Source organism: Mobula birostris, chromosome 2 (assembly GCF_030028105.1).
Source record: "Mobula birostris isolate sMobBir1 chromosome 2, sMobBir1.hap1, whole genome shotgun sequence".
In the NCBI taxonomy this organism is placed as follows: Eukaryota; Metazoa; Chordata; class Chondrichthyes; order Myliobatiformes; family Myliobatidae; genus Mobula; species Mobula birostris.
Genome location: NC_092371.1, coordinates 137,355,836 through 137,375,416, shown reverse-complemented (window position 1 = coordinate 137,375,416; position 19,581 = coordinate 137,355,836). Strand labels below are relative to the sequence as shown.

The following is a 19,581-nucleotide window of genomic DNA, read 5'->3' as shown; positions in this document are numbered from 1 at the left end:
GGTGGTATAACACCTGTCCCTAATTTCCTCTTTCACTCTTGTCTTTGCTTGCAATGTGGTCTCCTCTACGTCAGTAAGATGGGGCAAACTAAGCAGCACTTCGCCGAGCACTTGAGCTCTGTCTGCCTTAACTATCTGGAGCTCCCAGCTGCCAACCATTTTAATTCCTCTCGCTATTCCCATATTGACATGCCTCTCCTCAGTCTCCCCCATTACCAGGGAGAGGCTAAACACCAACTAGAGGGACAGCACCTCATATTCCTTCTGGGAACTCTACAACCCAATGGCGTGAACATTGAATTATTCAATTTCAAACTCTCCCTCTGTCCCTTTCTGTCTCCCACTGATCTACCTAGATTCTCTCACATACACACCCTTCGTTCCAAAACACCTCTGGTCCTCATCATCATGTTTCTTTCTCCTCCTCCCACCGGGTATCCATCTGTCCTCCCTACCTCCTCTATTTGTTTCCATGCTTCAACTTCCTCTCCTATTGGATTCCATCATCTACAATCCTTTATCCCCTGCCAGCCTCCATTGCTGTTCCCACTCTCCCTTCCCCCATCTGCCTGTCACCCTTCCTCACTTGATCCACCAATTGTCTGCCAGCTCTTGCCCAACTTCTTCCCCTCACCTCTTCATACTGGCTATCACTCAGTCCAGATGAATGGCCTCAACCCAAAGCATCCTGCCCGCTTCCCTGTGCAGATGCTGCCTGACCTGCCGACTCCTCCAGATTCCAGCATCTTGTGTCTTCCACATGTCCAATGTCCTTGCCCCATAACAGCTGCTCCCAAACTACTCTCCCCAGTTCCTGCCTTACACTGTTAATTAGCATTCCATAATTTAGCCCTTCCCCGTGTCCATTCTGATCCCAATGAACAACTGTTTGAAAATTTATGGAGTTATGATCACTGTTCCCAAAATGTTCTGTCACTGAAACTCTAATTACCTGACTAGGTTCCTTTACTGAGGTAGGGAGGGCTGTAGGGGCCAAGGGGGTTATGAAGACAGAGAGAGATGTAGGGACCGGGGGAATTACAGATACTGGAAGGAATGTAGGGACTGGAAAAGAGATAAGAAGGGGGGTAGCTGGAGGGGGATGGTGGATACAGGGATAGGTGTAGGGGCCGAAGGGGGTTAGAAAGACAGGAAAGGTTATAGGGTCAGAGGGGATTACAGAGATAGGAAGGGGTATGGAGGCTGAAGAGAGTTATAAAGGGGAATGGATGTAGGGATCAGAGGGGGTGACAGACAAAGATAGGCATTAGAGTCAGACAAGGATGGATGTAGGGGTCAGATGGGGTGACAGACAAAGATAAGTGTTAGGCTTAGAGGGGGTGACGGACAAGCATGGATGTAGGGGTCGGGAGTGACAGATGAGGATGGGTGTAGGGGTCAGAAGGGGTGACAGACGAGGTGGGTTGTAGAGGTCAAAGGGGGTGAGAAATGAGGGGTGTAGGGGTCAGATGGGGTGACAGATGAGGATTGTAGGGGGTCAGAGGGCATGACAGATGGGGGTCAGAGGGGTCAGAGAAGGTGACAGATGAAGGTCATGGGGGTCAGAGAGGGTGAGAGATGAGGGTTGTAAGGGTCAGGGGGTGACGGATGAGGATGGGTGTTGAGGTCAGAGGGTGACAAATGGGGAGGGTTGTAGGGGTCAGAGAGGGTGACAGATGAGGGTTGGAGGGGTCAGAGGGGTGACATGAGGTTAGGTGTTGGGGTCAGAGGGGGTGACATGAGGTTAGGTGTTGGGGTCAGAGGGTGAGAATGAGGGGGGTTGTAGGGGTCAGAGAAGGTGACAGATGAGGGTTGGAGGGGTCAGAGGGGGTGACAGATGAGGATTGGAGGGGTCAGAGGGGGTGACATGAGGTTAGGTGTTGGGGTCAGAGGGTGACAAATGAGGGTTGTAGGGGTCAGAGGGTGACAGATGAGGGTTGGAGGGGTCAGAGAGGGTGACAGATAAGGGTTGGAGGGGTCAGAGAGGGTGATGGATGAGGATGGGTGTAGGGGTCAGAGGGCTTTACAGAGACAGGGAGGGTTGTGGGGGCTGGATAGAATTACAGGGACGGGCTGGAGGGGTTATTGAGATAGGTAGGGTTGTGAAGACTCGGGGAGTGCAGACGTCCTGGTCTGGGGTGGGACTGTGGAAGCCTATTGACCTGTCAGAGCCTCTCTCTCTCTCTCTCTCTCTCCAGGGGACTGCTGGCTGCTTGCTGCCATCGCCTCACTGACTCTGAATGAAAACTTAATGCACCGTGTGGTCCCTCATGGGCAGAGCTTCCAGGAGGACTATGCTGGAATCTTCCACTTCCAGGTACAGAGCCGGGGGGGGTGGAGGGTGTTGTCACCGGAGCCCGTCCCCCATGGAAGGAAGGGACGGAGAATTGTGGGGGCTTGGGGTCTGGGTGGGGAGGAGGTATAGAGTCTTTGGAAGGGTTGGAAATGGGAAAGGGTTTGAGGGAGACGGAGGGGCTGGGGAGGGGTAAGATTAGGCCTCAGGAGGGGCTGAGTGGCCAATAGGGATGGGGGAGAGGGCAGATAGACTACAAGTAGGAGGTTGTATTGTGTTGGAGAGGGGAGAGGTAGAGAGAGGGACAAGTGCCAAACAGTCATACAGCTCGGAAGCAGGCCTTTCAGCCCAACTTGTCCATTCTGTTCATGATAGCCCATCCAAACTAGTTCCATTTGTCAGTGCTTGGCCCATTGTTTTTAGGCTTTTCCAATCCAGGTATCTGTCCAACTGTCTTTTAAACTTGTTACTGTCTCTGTCTCAGCTATTTTCTCTGCAATCTGATTCCACATGGACCCACACTGTGTGAAAAAAAATAGTTGCTCTTCAAGTTCCTCATAAATGTTTCTCCTCTCACCTTAAATCTATGTTCTCGAAACCCCCATTCTAAAAGACTGCACATTTACCGTACCTAAGCCCCTCATGATTTCATACAACTCTCTATAATCAGTTCTCAGTCTCCTACACCTGAAGGATAAAGTCCTTGCATGGCCAACCTCTTTCCATGGTCCTGGCAGCAACCTCGTAAATCTTTTCTGCATTTTTATTAGTTTAATAACATCTTTCCATAGCAGGGTGACCAAAACTAAACAGATGCTCCAAGAGCAGCCTCAACAGCATGATATCTAAGCTTCCAGAGCAGGCTACCATGTGGAACTTTGTCAAAGGTCTTACTGGTCCAGATAAACCATGCTTACCGGCCTGCCATCACTGACGTTTTTGGTCACCCCATCTAAAAGCTTAATCAAGTCCATATGAATGATCTCCCATGCATAAAGCCTTGCTGACTAGCCCAAATCAACCGATCTTTCCAGATGTGCATATAGCTTATCCCTCGCAATCCTTTCCAGCTACAGATGTTAGTTACTGGTCCATAGTTCTTAGACTTTTCCTTGCTGCTGCTGTTCTTCAATATAACAGTCGCTATCGGCCAGTCTACCGGCACCTCTCCCATGGCTAAGGATGATGTAAATATTTCAGCCAAGCCACCTGCCTTTCCTCCCACAGATAAACCTGCTCTGGCTCTGAGATTTGTCCAGCTTCATAACTTTTATGACATCCAGCACGCCCTCTGCTATAACACAGATTATCCCCAAGACCTCCACATTTACTTTTCCTAGTTCTGAAGTATCCATGTCTTTATTCATGGTAAAAACAGAGGAGAAATATTCATTGTGTCCTATTCTTTTGTTATTCTTTTTCCCTCAATACTGTGTACTTATAAAATCTCTTTAGATTTTCCTCAATCTTCTCTGCCAAAGTTATCTCATGCCCCCTTTTTGCCTTCCTAATTTTCATCTTGAGTACACTTTTACATTCTTTAAACTCCTCCAGGAATTCACTTGATCCCAGATACCTGTACCTGACCCATACCTTTTTTTCTGGCCAGCAACATAGTATCCCTCATCATCCAAGGTTCTCTATTCTTGCCAGCCTTGCCCTTCACTCTAACATGGACATCTAAACATAAACCTCTCACTATCTCACCTTTCAACGTCTTCAGCAAATACACCATTCCAATGAACCTTTGCAAACTCCTGTCTCATACCAGCAAAATTTGCCTTGGAGAGTGGAATGAACAAAAGTCAAGGGGAGGTGCAGAGGGGGGAAGGGGATATGGAGGGGTGAGTAGGGAGAGGGAAGAGAATACTGAGCAGCAGGGAGTAGTACTAACGTCCCCGGCCCTGTGCTCAGTTCTGGCAGTTCGGAGAGTGGGTGGACGTGGTGATCGATGACCGACTACCAACAAGGGATGGGGAGCTGCTCTTCGTGCACTCGGCCGAGCAGAATGAATTCTGGAGTGCCCTGCTGGAGAAAGCCTATGCCAAGTGAGTGCTGATCCCTGAACACCAACCACTGACATTACCACCCCCCCACCAAATCTTATCCAGCAGAAGTCAGGGAGAGGTTGGGGTTATGATTGACTTGAGGGAGGGAGGGAGGGAGTGACAGATGGAATACAGCACAGGGAAATATGGGGTTATGCATTTTGGTAGAGAGAATAGACTTACTTTCTAACTGGGGGATAGAATTCAGAAATGGGGGATTGAAAGGCACTTGGGCATCCGAGTGCAGGATTCCTTTCAGGTTGACTTGCAGGTTGAATCAGAAGTAAAGAAGGCAAATGCAATGTTAGCATTCATTTCGAGAGGACTAGAAATAAAAACAATGATGTAATGCTGAGACTTCATAAGGTATCGGTCAGACTGTGTTTGGAATTTTATGACTATTTTGGGCCCCATATCTAAGGAACGATGTGTTAGCCCTGGAGAGGATCCAGAAGAGGTTCACAATAACAACCACAGAAATGAAAGGCTTAATATTTGAAAAGAGTTTGATGTCTCTGGGCGGTACCCATCGCATTTACCCAAATTAGGACCATATCCTTCTATGCCTTGCATATTCAAGTGCCTGTCTAAAGATCTCAGTTGTATCTGATTCCAACCCACTTCCTCTGACAGTCTGTTCTGGATATTAAACACCGTGTTTAATAAAAAAACTTAACCACAGCTCCCTTTTAAAACTCCTTCCTCTCACCTTAAACCTATGCCCTCTTTGAACACCCTTCAATGGGGAACTATTTCCTGTGTTGGGTACTGGTGAATTTCCTGAAGACTGGAAGCTGGCTACTGTTCTGTTCTTTGAGAAGGGTAGCAAAGACAAGCCAGGAAAATACAGGCCGGTCAGTCTGACATCAGTAGCAGGAAAATTACCGGAGGGAACCTAAGGAACAAAATGTCCCAGCATCTGGACAGACAGAGTTTGATTCAGAGAATCAGAAAATGGCTGTGTGAAAAGTTATGCTTGATGAGTCTTTTAGAGATTTTGCAGAGGTATCCAAAATGATAGATGAGGGTAGGGTAATGAATGTTATCTATATGGACTTTAACAAGGCCTTTGACAACTTCCCATGTGGTAGGCTGGTCTGCAAGGTTAGATCTCATGGAATCCAGGCAGAGCTGGTTAGATTCAAAATTGACTCAGAGCTTAGGAAACAGAGGGTGGTGGTTGAAGGTTCGTTCTCAGAGTGGAGGTGTCTCACAGGTGGTGTAGTGCAGGGGTTGGTGTTGGGACCCTTGTCATTCATAATTTATGTACTTGAGTGTAAATGCAACAAGTGAGGTTACAGTCTCACACACCGTACCCTTTGCCCTGGTTACGGTTGCCCCAGTAATACTGCCCACTCTTCCTTGGTAAAGGTTTCACACACCCACTCCCTGCTTCCCAGTTACAGTGTACAGTTGCCTCAGTAACTCCACCCTCTCTCCACAGGTTGAATGGATCATACGAGGCCCTGTCCGGGGGCAGCACCACTGAGGGGTTTGAGGATTTCACAGGGGGTGTGGCGGAGATGTATGAGCTGCGCACAGCCCCGCGCAACCTCTACACCATCATCAGGAAGGCCTTGGAGAGGGGCTCACTGCTCGGCTGCTCCATCGATGTAAGGAGACTGGAGGGTCTGCCGCATAAACCCCCCCACCATGAAGGCCGCAGGTCTGGGGTCTCTCGTCACCAAGTTTGAGGTCCAGGATCTGTACCACCAAGGTCTTACCACTCCAGACACCGCTACCCAGCTGAGATTTACCATAAAATGCCACCTTCACCAACAGCTGCAACAGATCTTTTGCAATGTCCATCCATTATGGTGCCATCACAGTACTGGAAACCTCAATACACATCCTATGGTCCTTGCTACACCTATTGCAGTCCCTGCTACAGATCCCGTTACAGAACCTGCTACAGATCCTATTGCAGGACCAGCTACAGTTTCCATTACAGAACTCATTACAGACGACCAGTTTCCATTACAGACCTCTCTATACTCCTTATTACAATCCTCACTATCATTTTCACTACAGATCCTGCTAGACCTTCAATTAGAAATCCTATTACAAACCCAGCTACGGTGTCCATTACAGATCCCAATACAGCCCCTGCTGTGGTTGTCCTATGATTCCATTACAGTTTCTGTCAGCAAACACTGCAGCTCCTGTTACAGACCCTATTACAGTCCATTGTGCAGGATTTACATTGAGTTTCTAATCTGTCTCCTTCTATTCTCAGATTACCAGTGCCTTTGACATGGAGGCTGTGACTTTTAAGAAGTTGGTCAAAGGTCACGCCTACTCAGTGACAGGGGTCAAAGAGGTGAGTACAAGAAGGGGAAGGTGTCACACTCGATGTTCACTCCCCATCCATTCTCCCCCAAAATACTTCTGACACACATAACACTGGAATCTACAGTAGATGAGGACACCGGAGACTGCAAGTGCTGGAACCTGGAGTAACACACAGTCTGCTAGAGGAACTCAGTGGCTCAAGCGGCGTCTACTGGGGGGAAGGAATTTTGGGTTTGATACATCCTGATGCAGCGTCTTGGCCTGAAACATTGAACATCCTTCTCCCCCACGGATGCTGCTCAACCCACTGAGTTCTTCCAGCTGTTAGATTTGTGTGCAGGGAACCAGCCATTGAACAGATCAACTGAAAGTGACCAAACCTCCCCTGGCAATCTCTCCACCATACCACACTGACCAGTGGACTTGTCCCCACTCAGAACAATGACCTATCCTATCGCTTTCTCCCCCTCACCCTGTCTTTGACCAGTGACTCATCCACCTCCCTCTCTCTCTAACCTAGCAGTTCCCAACTTTTTCTATGCCGTGGACCAATTCCATGGACCCCAGGTTGGGAACCCCTGTTCTAATCAATGACTGTCTCTGTCTCTGTCTCTCTCTCATGTCCCTCCTGCTCTTCCGCTGCCCAGTGAGTGCCCGGACACTGCCAGTTCAGTCCTTGACCTTTCCTACCCCAGGTCTGGTCTCAGCTGGGTAAGAGGAGGCTGTGACTCTGATCCTGTGTGATCATCAACCCCACAGGTCAGCTTTCGGGGACGAAGTGAGAGGCTGATCCGGATCAGGAATCCCTGGGGTCAGGTGGAGTGGACTGGAGCGTGGAGTGACAGGTGAGGTCAAAGTGGGGAGAGGGTGGTCTGAGGTCAGGGGTCTTGGTGTGCGTAGGGGCCAAAGTCAAGTTTTATTGTCGTGCACAAGTACAAGTATGCACAGGTGCAATAAAAACCAACTCACAGACCCATAGCATTATATAAGCGGCTTTCACAAGAAAAACAAATTAAACAATTTTTTACAGAAAGGAACACAATTAGAACAAAAACGTTGACAAAAAATATATCACCAAGTCCATCCTAGTGCAAAGTATTACTAAACTATGGCGACTAGGGTCAGGAAACGAATGACTGAAGGAAAGTAACTGTTCTTTAACCTGGTGGTGTGAGACTTCAGACTTCTGTACCTCATGCCTGATGGAAGCTGTGAAAAGATGACGTGGTCCGGATGGTGGGGCTCTTTGACGGATGTTGCCTCCTAGAGGCAGTGTCTTCTCTAGGTACTACCATTGGTACGAGGGGGTTGTGTCCATGATGAATTGGCTGAATCGGGGAACAAGGGAAATGAGGGTGAGGCACCAAAGGGCTGGAGATCAGGGCTGAGGGGATTGGACTGGATCAGAGCGTGCCTGATTGGATTAGCAGAATGGATTAAATGGAACAGGTCAAGAAAGTGCAAAGTAAATTTATTATCAAAGTACATATCTGTCACCTTATACAATTGTGAGATTCATTTAATTGGGGCATTCACAGTAAATAGAAATAAACGCACACAGTGAAAAACTGCACACAGCAAAGACAGACAAACAACCAATGTGCAAAAGACAACAAGATGCAAATACGAAGAGAATTTAAAAATAAATAAATAAGCAATAAATATTGAAAACATAAGTTGAAGAATTCTTGAAAGTTTGAGGGATCAATTCATTGCAGGGGCGAGTGAAGTTATGCCCTCTGGTTCAGGAGCCAGATGGATGAGGGGTAATAACTGTTCCTGAACCTGGTGGTGTGGGTTCTGAAGCTCCTGTGTCTTCTTCCTGATGGCAACAGCAAGAAGAGAGCATGACCTGGATGGTGGGGGACCCTGATGGATGCTGCTTTCCTGTAACAACACTCTGCTCAGTGGTGGAGAGGGATTTACCCTTGGTGGACTGGACCATATCCACTACTTTTTGTAGGTTTTTCCTTTCAAGGGCATCGGTGTTTGCATACCAGATAGTGATGCAGCCAGTCGGAATACCCCTCACCGTGCATCTGTACAAGTTTGTCAAAGTTCTAGATGGCATACCGAATCCTTGGTGTGATGTTCAGATTGGGCAGGGAGAATCTTGTGGACTGGAGCAGATCAGTAGCCAGTGTGGATCATACAGATCAGATTGGGTGGGTTAGAAAGCATGGATGGGTTCGGACAGTTCAGGTCACATAGATCAGCTAGGGTGGGGCAGGACACTTGCATCAGAGTGGTGTAGGTCATGGGGATCAGATCCGGGCTGAGACTGCTGTTTCCTGTTGACTCTCCCAAATCTGTTGTCCACAGTTCCTCGGAATGGGATTCCATCGACCCCGAGGAGCGGGACGGGATGGTACAAATGGAGGATGGGGAGTTCTGGTGAGTGCAGTGTGGACTGGCGTGGGGGGCAGTGGGGATGAGGGAGAGATGCGTGAGAGGAGGGTAGGGCATTCAAGGCATCCTCCTGTGGGGTTGGGAATTAATAAAATCTGGGTGGTGGTCAGAAGGGGCTGTCTCACTTAGCCTCAGTCAGTGTTTGACACTGGGTGTTTGTGATGGGATGGTATAAAGGGAGTTTCACTCTGTGTTTGATCTCTGGAGTTTGTGATGGGACATTGTAGAGAAATGTTTACTCTGTGTCTGACCCTGGGAGTGTGTGATGGAATAGTGTAGACCAGGGATTCCCAACCTTTCTTATGCCATGGACCAATACCACTAAGCATAGTGTCCGTGGGCCCAAGGTTGGGAACCCCTGGTATAGAGGGAGCTTCACCCTGGTCTGACCCTGCAAGTATGTGATGGGACCATGCAGACAGAGCTTCACCCTGGTCTGACCCCAAAAATGTGTGACGGGACAGTGTAGGGGAACTTCACCCTGTGTCTGACCCTGCGGGGGTGTGACGGGACAGTGTAGAGGGAACTCACCCTGTGTCTGACCCTGCAAGTATGTGATGGGACTATGCAGCGAGAGCTTCACCCTGGTCTGACCCCAAAAGTGTGTGACGGGACAGTGTAGAGGGAGCTCACCCTGTGTCTGACCCTGCAGGTGTGTGACAGGACAGTGTAGAGGGAGCTCACCCTGTGTCTGACCCTGCAGGTATATGTGACGGGATAGTGCAGAGGGAGCTTACCCTGTGTCTGACCCTGCGGGTGTGTGATGGGACAGTGTAGAGAGAGCTCACCCTGTGTCTAACTCTGCTAGTGTGTGACGGGACAGTGTAGGGGAGCTTCACCCTGTGTCTGACCCTGCAGGTGTGTGATGGGACAGTGTAGAGAGAGCTCACCCTGTGTCTAACTCTGCAGGTGTGTGACGGGACAGTGTAGAGGGAGCCTCACCCTGTGTCTGACCCCGAGAGTGTGTGACGGGACAGTGTAGAGGGAGCTCACCCTGTGTCTGACCCTGCAAGTATGTGATGGGACTATGCAGCGAGAGCTTCACCCTGGTCTGACCCCAAAAGTGTGTGACGGGACAGTGTAGAGGGAGCTTCACCCTGGTCTGACCCCAAAAGTGTGTGACGGGACAGTGTAGAGGGAGCTCACCCTGTGTCTGACCCTGCAGGTGTGTGACGGGACAGTGTAGAGGGAGCTCACCCTGTGTCTGACCCTGCGGGTGTGTGTCGGGACAGTGTAGAGAGAGCTCACCCTGTGTCTGACCCTGCAGGTATATGTGACGGGATAGTGCAGAGGGAGCTTACCCTGTGTCTGACCCTGCAGGTATATGTGACGGGATAGTGCAGAGGGAGCTCACCCTGTGTCTAACTCTGCTAGTGTGTGACGGGACAGTGTAGGGGAGCTTCACCCTGTGTCTGACCCTGCAGGTGTGTGATGGGACAGTGTAGAGAGAGCTCACCCTGTGTCTAACTCTGCAGGTGTGTGGCGGGACAGTGTAGAGGGAGCCTCACCCTGTGTCTGACCCCGAGAGTGTGTGACGGGACAGTGTAGAGGGAGCTCACCCTGTGTCTGACCCCGAGAGTGTGTGACGGGACAGTGTAGAGGGAGCCTCACCCTGTGTCTGACCCTGCAGGTGTGTGACGGGACAGTGTAGAGAGAGCTCACCCTGTGTCTGACCCTGCAGGTGTGTGACGGGACAGTGTAGAGGGAGCTCACCCTGTGTCTGACCCTGCAGGTGTGTGACGGGACAGTGTAGAGGGAGCTCACCCTGTGTCTGACCCTGCTAGTGTGTGACGGGACAGTGTAGAGGGAGCTTACCCTGTGTCTGACCCTGCAGGTGTGTGATGGGACCATGCAGCGAGAGCTTCACCCTGGTCTGACCCCAAAAGTGTGTGACGGGACAGTGTAGAGGGAGCTCACCCTGTGTCTGACCCTGCTAGTGTGTGACGGGACAGTGTAGAGGGAGCTTCACCCTGTGTCTGACCCTGCAGGTGTGTGACGGGACAGTGTAGAGGGAGCTCACCCTGTGTCTGACCCCAAAAGTATGTGACGGGACAGTGTAGAGGGAGCCTCACCCTGTGTCTGACCCTGCAGGTGTGTGATGGGACCATGCAGCGAGAGCTTCACCCTGGTCTGACCCCAAAAGTGTGTGACGGGACAGTGCAGGGGAGCCTCACCCTGTGTCTGACCCTGCAGGTGTGTGACGGGACAGTGTAGAGGGAGCTTCACCCTGTCTCTGACCCCAAAAGTGTGTGACGGGACAGTGTAGAGGGAGCTCACCCTGTGTCTGACCCTGCTAGTGTGTGACGGGACAGTGTAGAGAGAGCTCACCCTGTGTCTGACCCTGCTAGTGTGTGACGGGACAGTGTAGGGGAGCTTCACCCTGTGTCTGACCCCAAAAGTGTGTGACAGGACAGTGTAGAGGGAGCTCACCCCTGTGTCTGACCCCGAGAGTGTGTGACAGGACAGTGTAGAGGGAGCCTCACCCTGTGTCTGACCCTGCAGGTGTGTGACGGGACAGTGTAGAGGGAGCTCACCCTGTGTCTGACCCTGCTAGTGTGTGACGGGACAGTGTAGAGGGAGCCTCACCCTGTGTCTGACCCTGCGGGTGTGTGATGGGACAGTGTAGAGAGAGCTCACCCTGTGTCTGACCCTGCAGGTGTGTGACGGGATTGTGTAGAGGGAGCTCACCCTGTGTCTGACCCTGTGGGTGTGTGACGGGACAGTGTAGAGGGAGCTTACCCTGTGTCTGACCCTGCAGGTGTGTGACAGGACAGTGTAGAGGGAGCTCACCCTGTGTCTGACCCCAAAAGTGTGTGACGGGACAGTGTAGAGGGAGCTCACCCTGTGTCTGACTCTGCTAGTGTGTTGCGGGACAGTGTAGAGGGAGCCTCACCCTGTGTCTGACCCCGAGAGTGTGTGACGGGACAGTGTAGAGAGAGCTCACCCTGTGTCTGACTCTGCAGGTGTGTGGCGGGACAGTGTAGAGGGAGCCTCACCCTGTGTCTGACCCCGAGAGTGTGTGACGGGACAGTGTAGAGAGAGCTCACCCTGTGTCTGACTCTGCTAGTGTGTGACGGGACAGTGTAGAGGGAGCTTCACCCTGTGTCTGACCCTGCTAGTGTGTGACGGGACAGTGTAGAGGGAGCCTCACCCTGTGTCTGACCCTGCTAGTGTGTGACGGGACAGTGTAGAGGGAGCTTCACCCTGTGTCTGACCCTGCTAGTGTGTGACGGGACAGTGTAGAGGGAGCCTCACCCTGTGTCTGACCCCGAGAGTGTGTGACGGGACAGTGTAGAGGGAGCTCACCCTGTGTCTGACTCTGCTAGTGTGTGACGGAACAGTGTAGGGGAGCTTCACCCTGTGTCTGACCCTGCAGGTGTGTGATGGGACAGTGTAGAGAGAGCTCACCCTGTGTCTGACCCTGCAGGTGTGTGACGGAACAGTGTAGGGGAGCTTCACCCTGTGTCTGACCCTGCAGGTGTGTGATGGGACAGTGTAGAGAGAGCTCACCCTGTGTCTGACCCTGCAGGTGTGTGACGGGACAGTGTAGAGGGAACTTCACCCTATGTCTGACCCTGCAGGTGTGTGACAGGACAGTGTAGAGGGAGCTCACCCTGCGTCTGACCCTGCTAGTGTGTGACGGGACAGTGTAGGGGAATTTCACCCTGTGTCTGACCCTGCAGGTGTGTGATGGGACCATGCAACGAGAGCTTCACCCTGGTCTGACCCCAAAAGTGTGTGACGGGACAGTGTAGAGGGAGCCTCACCCTGTGTCTGACCCCGAGAGTGTGTGACGGGACAGTGTAGAGCGAGCTCACCCTGTGTCTGACCCCAAAAGTGTGTGACGGGACAGTGTAGAGGGAGCTTACCCTGTGTCTGACCCTGCAGGTGTGTGACAGGACAGTGTAGAGAGAGCTCACCCTGTGTCTGACTCTGCTAGTGTGTGACGGGACAGTGTAGAGGGAGCTTCACCCTGTGTCTGACCCTGCTAGTGTGTGACGGGACAGTGTAGAGAGAGCTCACCCTGTGTCTGACCCCGAGAGTGTGTGATGGGACAGTGTAGAGGGAGCCCCACCCTGTGTCTGACCCTGCGGGTGTGTGACGGGATTGTGTAGGGGAACTTCACCCTGTGTCTGACCCTGCGGGTGTGTGACGGGACAGTGTAGAGAGAACTCACCCTGTTTCTGACCCTGCAGGTGTGTGACGGGACAGTGTAGAGAGAGCTCACCCTGTGTCTGACTCTGCTAGTGTGTGTCGGGACAGTGTAGAGGGAGCTTCACCCTGGGTATGAGGTGAGATGGTGCAGGGTTCCCTCTGCCCTGGTTTGGGAGCCTGTGGTCAGAGTGTGACGTGGTGTTGGTGCCTGTCTCAGGATGGCATTCTCGGAGTTCCTGCGCCAGTTCTCCCGCCTGGAGATATGTAACCTGAGCCCAGACGCCCTGCAGGATGACCAGCAGAAGAAATGGGAGGCAACCACCTTCAGCGGCTCGTGGCGGCGAGGAAGCACAGCAGGGGGCTGTCGTAACCATCCAGGTAAGTGGGTCCCAGCCCCCTACCTCTACCCTTACTGGGGATACGCTGCAATGCACTGACCAAACAGCAGAACATCCCATCACCCAGGTCATCGTATAAATTGACCCATACTCTGGATCTACTCGGTGGCTGAGTTGTTTGGGGGGTGTGGTGGGCTTCTGGGTCCTGTCCCTCAATACAGAAACACAGACTCCCTCCCCACCACACCCTTATCACTTTTTCCTTCCATGCTCTATTCCCCTTCATTGTCTACCCATCACCCTCTCACTGTCTAATCCTCTGCTGCCCCTCACCGTCTATATTTCTAACCCCTACACTTTCCCTGTCCCCTCATGCCTACTGCCTCCTTGCCACCTTCACTCCCTCCCCGGACCACCTTCTTGCCCCTCACCTCCCTTGCTTCTCCCCCACCCTTCACCCACTTCCCAGCTCTCACCCATTGGAAGCCCCAACTCTTGCTTCCCCCACTCACCTCCAGTCCCCTCCCATTTCCCCACTCATTCCACCCTATCCCTTGCTCACCAACTCCCCCTCTCCTCCACCACCCTGCCATTAACCCCTCTCCTCCACGTGCACCATCTCCCCTCTCCCTCCTCCCCAGCCCATCTCACTTCCCCACATTATCCATCTCCCCTCTCCCTCCTGCCCAGCCCATCTCACTTTTCCCCCATTATCCATCTCCCCTCTCCCTCCTCCCCAGCCTTTCTCACTTTTCCCTCGCCCTTATCCAATCTCTCTCTCTCCCTCCTCCCCAGCCCTTCTCACTTTTCCCTCGCCCTTATCCAATCTCCCTCTCCCCCTCCTGCCCAGCCCTTCTCACTTTTCCCGCGCCCTTATCCAATCTCCCTCTCCCCCTCCTCCCCAGCCCATCTCACTTTTCCCCCAATTATCCAGCTCCCTTCTCCCTCCTCCCCAGCCCATCTCACTTTTCCCTCGCTCTTACCCATCTCACCCTCTCCTTCCCTGCCGTGGTGTCTCCGCCTTCCCCCTCACCCTCTCCCCTTCTTTCACTGCAGCCACGTTCTGGATCAACCCCCAGTTTAAAATCACCCTAAGGGAGGAGGACGACGATCCTGATGATGACGAAGTCGCCTGCACCTTCCTCTGCGCCCTAATGCAGAAGGACCGTCGCCGTTTCCGCCGCCAGGGACAGGACATGCACACTATTGGCTATGCCGTGTATGAGGTAGGAATTTTGACCACTGACCCTGTCCCTGCCCTGCATACTGACCCTTGCACCCCATACTGTCCACTGAGCCTGGTACAGTGCATTTGCCTCTGGCCTACTCTGAATCCGACCTCTCTCTGACCCCTGACCCAGGGATGCCAATACTGACCCCTGGCTTGACCCCACACTGACTGTTGACTGTAACCCCGTACTGACCCTATACTACACGCTGATGTTTGCATCTCACAGTGACCCTGACCACTAGATTCGCAGTAATCTCTGACCCTTAACCCCTGACCCAAAGCCCTGGCCAGACCCTCTCAGCACGTCACCAGTTATGCCATGTGCAGGGTTTGGAGCCTGACCATTCCAGCCTTTGTGAATGAACAATGAAGGTTGTGGCAGTGTGCAGTCTCTCACTGATCTGTACATCACCCCTCTGACCCTGTCTCTCTCTCTCTTTTTACAGGTCCCAGAGGAGGTTGGTAAAGTCGGTTACTCTCCAGACTAGGGGGATACATCAATTTTTGGTGGGATTCTGTAACTGCGTCTCTGCCCCCCCCCCACGTCCCTTTGACTCTGTTTCTCTCTATAACCACCCCCCCATCCCACTAACTGCAGAGGGAGGTGAGGGGTATGTGTGTGGATCTGAGTGAACAGTGGTGTGCGTGCTGTGCAAGGGTTTCATATTGTGTGTGTGTGCGCAGTGTGTGGTGATACACGCCGTGCCCCGTGTGTGGAGTTTGCCATGTACGTGACCCATGACGTATATGTGCACGGTGTATACATACCCATGCGATGTGTATTCAGTACACATGCACCCTGCGTGTGTGTGTATGTGTATTATACATGCACCCCATGCTGTGTGTATGGGGTGTACCCATGCAGTGTACTGTGTGGGCTCTCACTGTATGTTCTCTCCTCAGTACCGGGGCACCCACCAAGTCCATCTGCGCAAGGACTTCTTCCTAACTCACAGCTCGTGTGCCCGTTCCGAGACCTTCATCAACCTGCGGGAGGTAAGCAGTCGGCAGCGCCTGCCACCCGGCGAATACATCATCGTCCCTTCCACCTTCGAACCCAGCAAGGAGGCAGACTTCGTGCTCCGCGTCTTCACCGAGAAACATGCCGAGTCTGAGTGAGTAGGGCTGGGTTGGGGAGAAGGAGAGGGAGCAGGGAGGCAGAGTGTGGAAGAAGGAGGGGGGAGGACAAAAGGGAGGGAGTTAGGAAATTGTTGAGGAGGCAGGGGATAGGGGAGGAGGAGCAGGGGGGACACTTCCTCATCCAGCATGATGTTCCATCAGCTAGATCAACATGAGATCGTCTCATTCATGTACGCAAATCTCTCAGCCCACACCTCTGACCACAACCTCCCCATTCCCCCTGTCTCTCCACCTTTTCCCAATGTCTGGGGAAGACAGAAGGAGGGAGCCTCCTCAGCAGTCAGATCGTCAGTCCCATCATTCCCCAGGGGTAACTATTTGGGTCATCTGTCAGACTGCCAGGGGCATCAGCTGATTTCTAGGATTGTGGAAATGTTGGGTGGGTGTGGGGTTGTTACTGGGAGGTTTGGGGGTGTTGGTGGGTGGAGATTTGGTGTGGGTATTCAACAATAAACTACTCCCAACCCCTCACCATTTCCATGTCTGTCACAGGGAGCTGGACAACCCGATCACCGCTGACCTGGAAGATGAGGCAAGGACCTATTTGCTATTCCACCTGCCCAATCTCTGATGCTCATCTCCGACCCACCTACTCAGCCTCTGTTCCTGTCCCCGACCTCTGACCGCATCCACAACCTGCCTGCCCAACCTCTCGTCTGATTTCTGGCCCCAGTAAGCCATCCTACCCAATTAGCCCAGCTCTGCCCACCTGACCTCTTGACCCAAAGCCAGATCCTGTCCAAACTCCTCGATCAACTTGAACCTCTCAAAATGCCTTTGAACTTTTCCCAGCCACAACCTCCAACCACCGACCCTGAAACTTGGATGACATTCATAACTGTGTATGCCAGTAAACTGATTTCTCCCTCTGAATTCTCAGTAATGCTGATTTCTCACTGATTGCTTGCTCTGAATTCTCAGTAATGCTGATTTCTCACTGATTTCTTGTTCTGAATTCTCAGTAGTGCTGATTTCTTTGCTTCTTCTGTTCCAGGAAGAAATTAGCGAAGATGATGTTGATGAAAATTTCAAGAACATGTTTAGACAGCTCGCTGGAGAAGTGAGTGATGTGTCCATGTGGCCTACCTTAAGTAGACAATGTCCTTGTGAAAGCATCTGAGGTATAATGGAAGCTCTGGGCTCCTTACCCAAGGAAGGACTGCAGTGTAGATTCAACAGATAGTGGGTTTACCACTTGAGGGGAGATTGAAGAGACTGGAGCAACAAACAACTTGCTGAAGGAACTCAGCTGGTCAAACAGCACTGAGACTATGTGGCTCTGGATTATAGAGAATAAGAGAAGATCACATCAAAACCTACAAATTAGTCCTCAGTTTGAACAGGGACATGCGGGGAGGTTGTTCTGTCAGCTGGAGAATCTAGGACCAAGGCACCGTTACAGAATCCGGCCATTCATGATGGAAAGGAGAAGGAATGTCTATCTTCATTTAGGGAGAAGGGTGTCTGTGGGATTCTCTCCACAGACAGCAGGGAGGTCCTGTCACTCAGTTTATTCGATACAGGGATGGAGGGATATCGAACATGAGGGGATGAAGGGAAACACGAGAAAATCTGCAGCTGCTGGAAATTCAAGCAACACACACAAAATGCTGGTGGAACGCAGCAGGCCAGGCAGCATCTATAGGAAGAGGTACAGTCAACGTTTCAGGCCGAGACTCTTCGTCAGGACTAACTGAAAGAAGAGATAGTAACTATCAGTTAGTCCTGATGAAGGGTCTCGGCCCGAAACATCGACTGTACTTCTTCCTATAGATGCTGCCTGGCCTGCTGCGTTCCACCAGCATTTTCTCTGTGTGTGGGGTGAAGGGAGATGGGAGTAGGACATGTGGTGGTGGGGGAGGAGGTGAATGGGGAATGGGCTGGCAGGGAGGGAGTGGTGGGCATCTGGGTGGATTAGGACAGGGGAGGAGAGTCCCTTCTCGTGCTGGTTCTATTTAACAGGCAACCTTTGATGAATAACTATACCACATCCACCCAGCTTGAACTCTGACCCTGATTAACCTTGTTTCCCAACACCCCCACAGGACATGGAGATCAGTGTTTTCGAGCTACGCACCATCCTCAACCGGGTCTTGTCGAAACGTGAGTGGGGGCCGTAGTGATGGGTGGGGTGTTATGGGATGGGTGGGAAGTGAGGGGAGAGGGCGAAACTGTCATAGATGCTCACTGGATGAGAGTTGATTATTTCAGGGGTCATGGTAATAGCCCTCCCCCAAATAACCTGATCCCACCCCCCCTCACTGACTGCTCTCTTCACACCTACAGACCGAGACCTGAAGACTGATGGTTTCAGCATGGACTCGTGCCGAGGAATGGTCAACCTCCTGGATGTATCCTTCAGCACTATTACCACGCCGACCATTTGGGCTGGGCGGGGAATGAAAGGTCGCTGACTGACCTCAAACTACAGTGTCCCTTCACACCTTACCCTGATCCTGTTCACATCAGCAGCCCCTGACCAATACACCCCAATCCCCTGTCTCCCCCTTGACTAATACCTCCCAAAGCCCCAGCTTCCCCTTAACCAATAACCCGATCTCTGCCAAATACCCCCCAAAACCCATCTCCCCCACCACCCCACTCCATCACAGACTCTCAGCTCTCCTTCACAAACTACACAGAAAGACGGCAGTGGACGTTTGGGATTGCTGGAATTCCAGCGAATGTGGAACAAAATACGCAAGTGGCTGGTGAGTAAAGTTGTGTAGAGGGCAAGGATCCCTCCTTCCCTACTCCTGTCCTTCCACTTTCCCCACCCTCAACCTCTCCTTCCACTTTCCCCACCCTCAAACTCTCCTTCCACTTTCCCCACCCTCAAACTCTCCTTCCACTTTCCCCACCCTCAACCTCTCCTTCCACTTTCCCCACCCTCAAACTCTCCTTCCACTTTCCCCTCAACCTCTCCTTCCACTTTCCCCACCCTCAAACTCTCCTTCCACTTTCCCCACCCTCAAACTCTCCTTCCACTTTCCCCACCCGCAACCTCTCCTTCCACTTTCCCCACCCTCAAACTCTCCTTCCACTTTCCCCACCCTCAACCTCTCCTTCCACTTTCCCCACCCTCAAACTCTCCTTCCACTTTCCCCACCCGCAACCTCTCCTTCCACTTTCCCCACCCTCAAACTCTCCTTCCACTTTCCCCACCCGCAACCTCTCCTTCCACTTTCCCCACCCTCAAACTCTCCTTCCACTTTCCCCACCCGCAACCTCTCCTTCCACTTTCCCCACCCTCAGACTCTCCTTCCACTTTCCCCACCCTCAAACTCTCCTTCCACTTTCCCCACCCGCAACCTCTCCTTCCACTTTCCCCACCCTCAAACTCTCCTTCCACTTTCCCCACCCGCAACCTCTCCTTCCACTTTCCCCACCTGCAACCTCTCCTTCCACTTTCCCCACCCTCAAACTCTCCTTCCACTTTCCCCACCCGCAACCTCTCCTTCCACTTTCCCCACCCTCAAACTCTCCTTTCACTTTCCCCACCCTCAAACTCTCCTTCCACTTTCCCTGCAACCTCTCCTTCCACTTTCCCCACCCTCAAACTCTCCTTCCACTTTCCCCACCCTCAAACTCTCCTTCCACTTTCCCCACCCGCAACCTCTCCTTCCACTTTCCCCACCCTCAAACTCTCCTTCCACTTTCCCCACCCTCAAACTC

General features: G+C 52.0%; 1 protein-coding gene across 2 annotated transcripts in view; it reads left to right on the top strand.

The window, feature by feature from the left end:
* The window catches only part of LOC140191653 (calpain-1 catalytic subunit-like), a 46,397-nt gene that overhangs the window by 12,522 nt on the left and 14,294 nt on the right, over window positions 1-19,581 (top strand). Inside the window, exons 2-16 of one of the 2 annotated variants that reach the window (XM_072249254.1) lie at window positions 2,199-2,317; window positions 4,208-4,341; window positions 5,786-5,954; window positions 6,578-6,661; window positions 7,393-7,478; window positions 8,956-9,027; window positions 13,415-13,575; window positions 14,592-14,761; window positions 15,213-15,224; window positions 15,670-15,881; window positions 16,399-16,438; window positions 16,901-16,966; window positions 17,952-18,009; window positions 18,193-18,257; window positions 18,549-18,617. In XM_072249254.1, the coding sequence (XP_072105355.1) occupies window positions 2,252-2,317; window positions 4,208-4,341; window positions 5,786-5,954; window positions 6,578-6,661; window positions 7,393-7,478; window positions 8,956-9,027; window positions 13,415-13,575; window positions 14,592-14,761; window positions 15,213-15,224; window positions 15,670-15,881; window positions 16,399-16,438; window positions 16,901-16,966; window positions 17,952-18,009; window positions 18,193-18,257; window positions 18,549-18,617 (1,464 nt within the window). In that variant the 5' untranslated portion in view covers window positions 2,199-2,251. The remainder of the gene's footprint in view (window positions 1-2,198; window positions 2,318-4,207; window positions 4,342-5,785; window positions 5,955-6,577; window positions 6,662-7,392; window positions 7,479-8,955; window positions 9,028-13,414; window positions 13,576-14,591; window positions 14,762-15,212; window positions 15,225-15,669; window positions 15,882-16,398; window positions 16,439-16,900; window positions 16,967-17,951; window positions 18,010-18,192; window positions 18,258-18,548; window positions 18,618-19,581) is intronic. The other variant, XM_072249263.1, reaches the window with a different exon arrangement.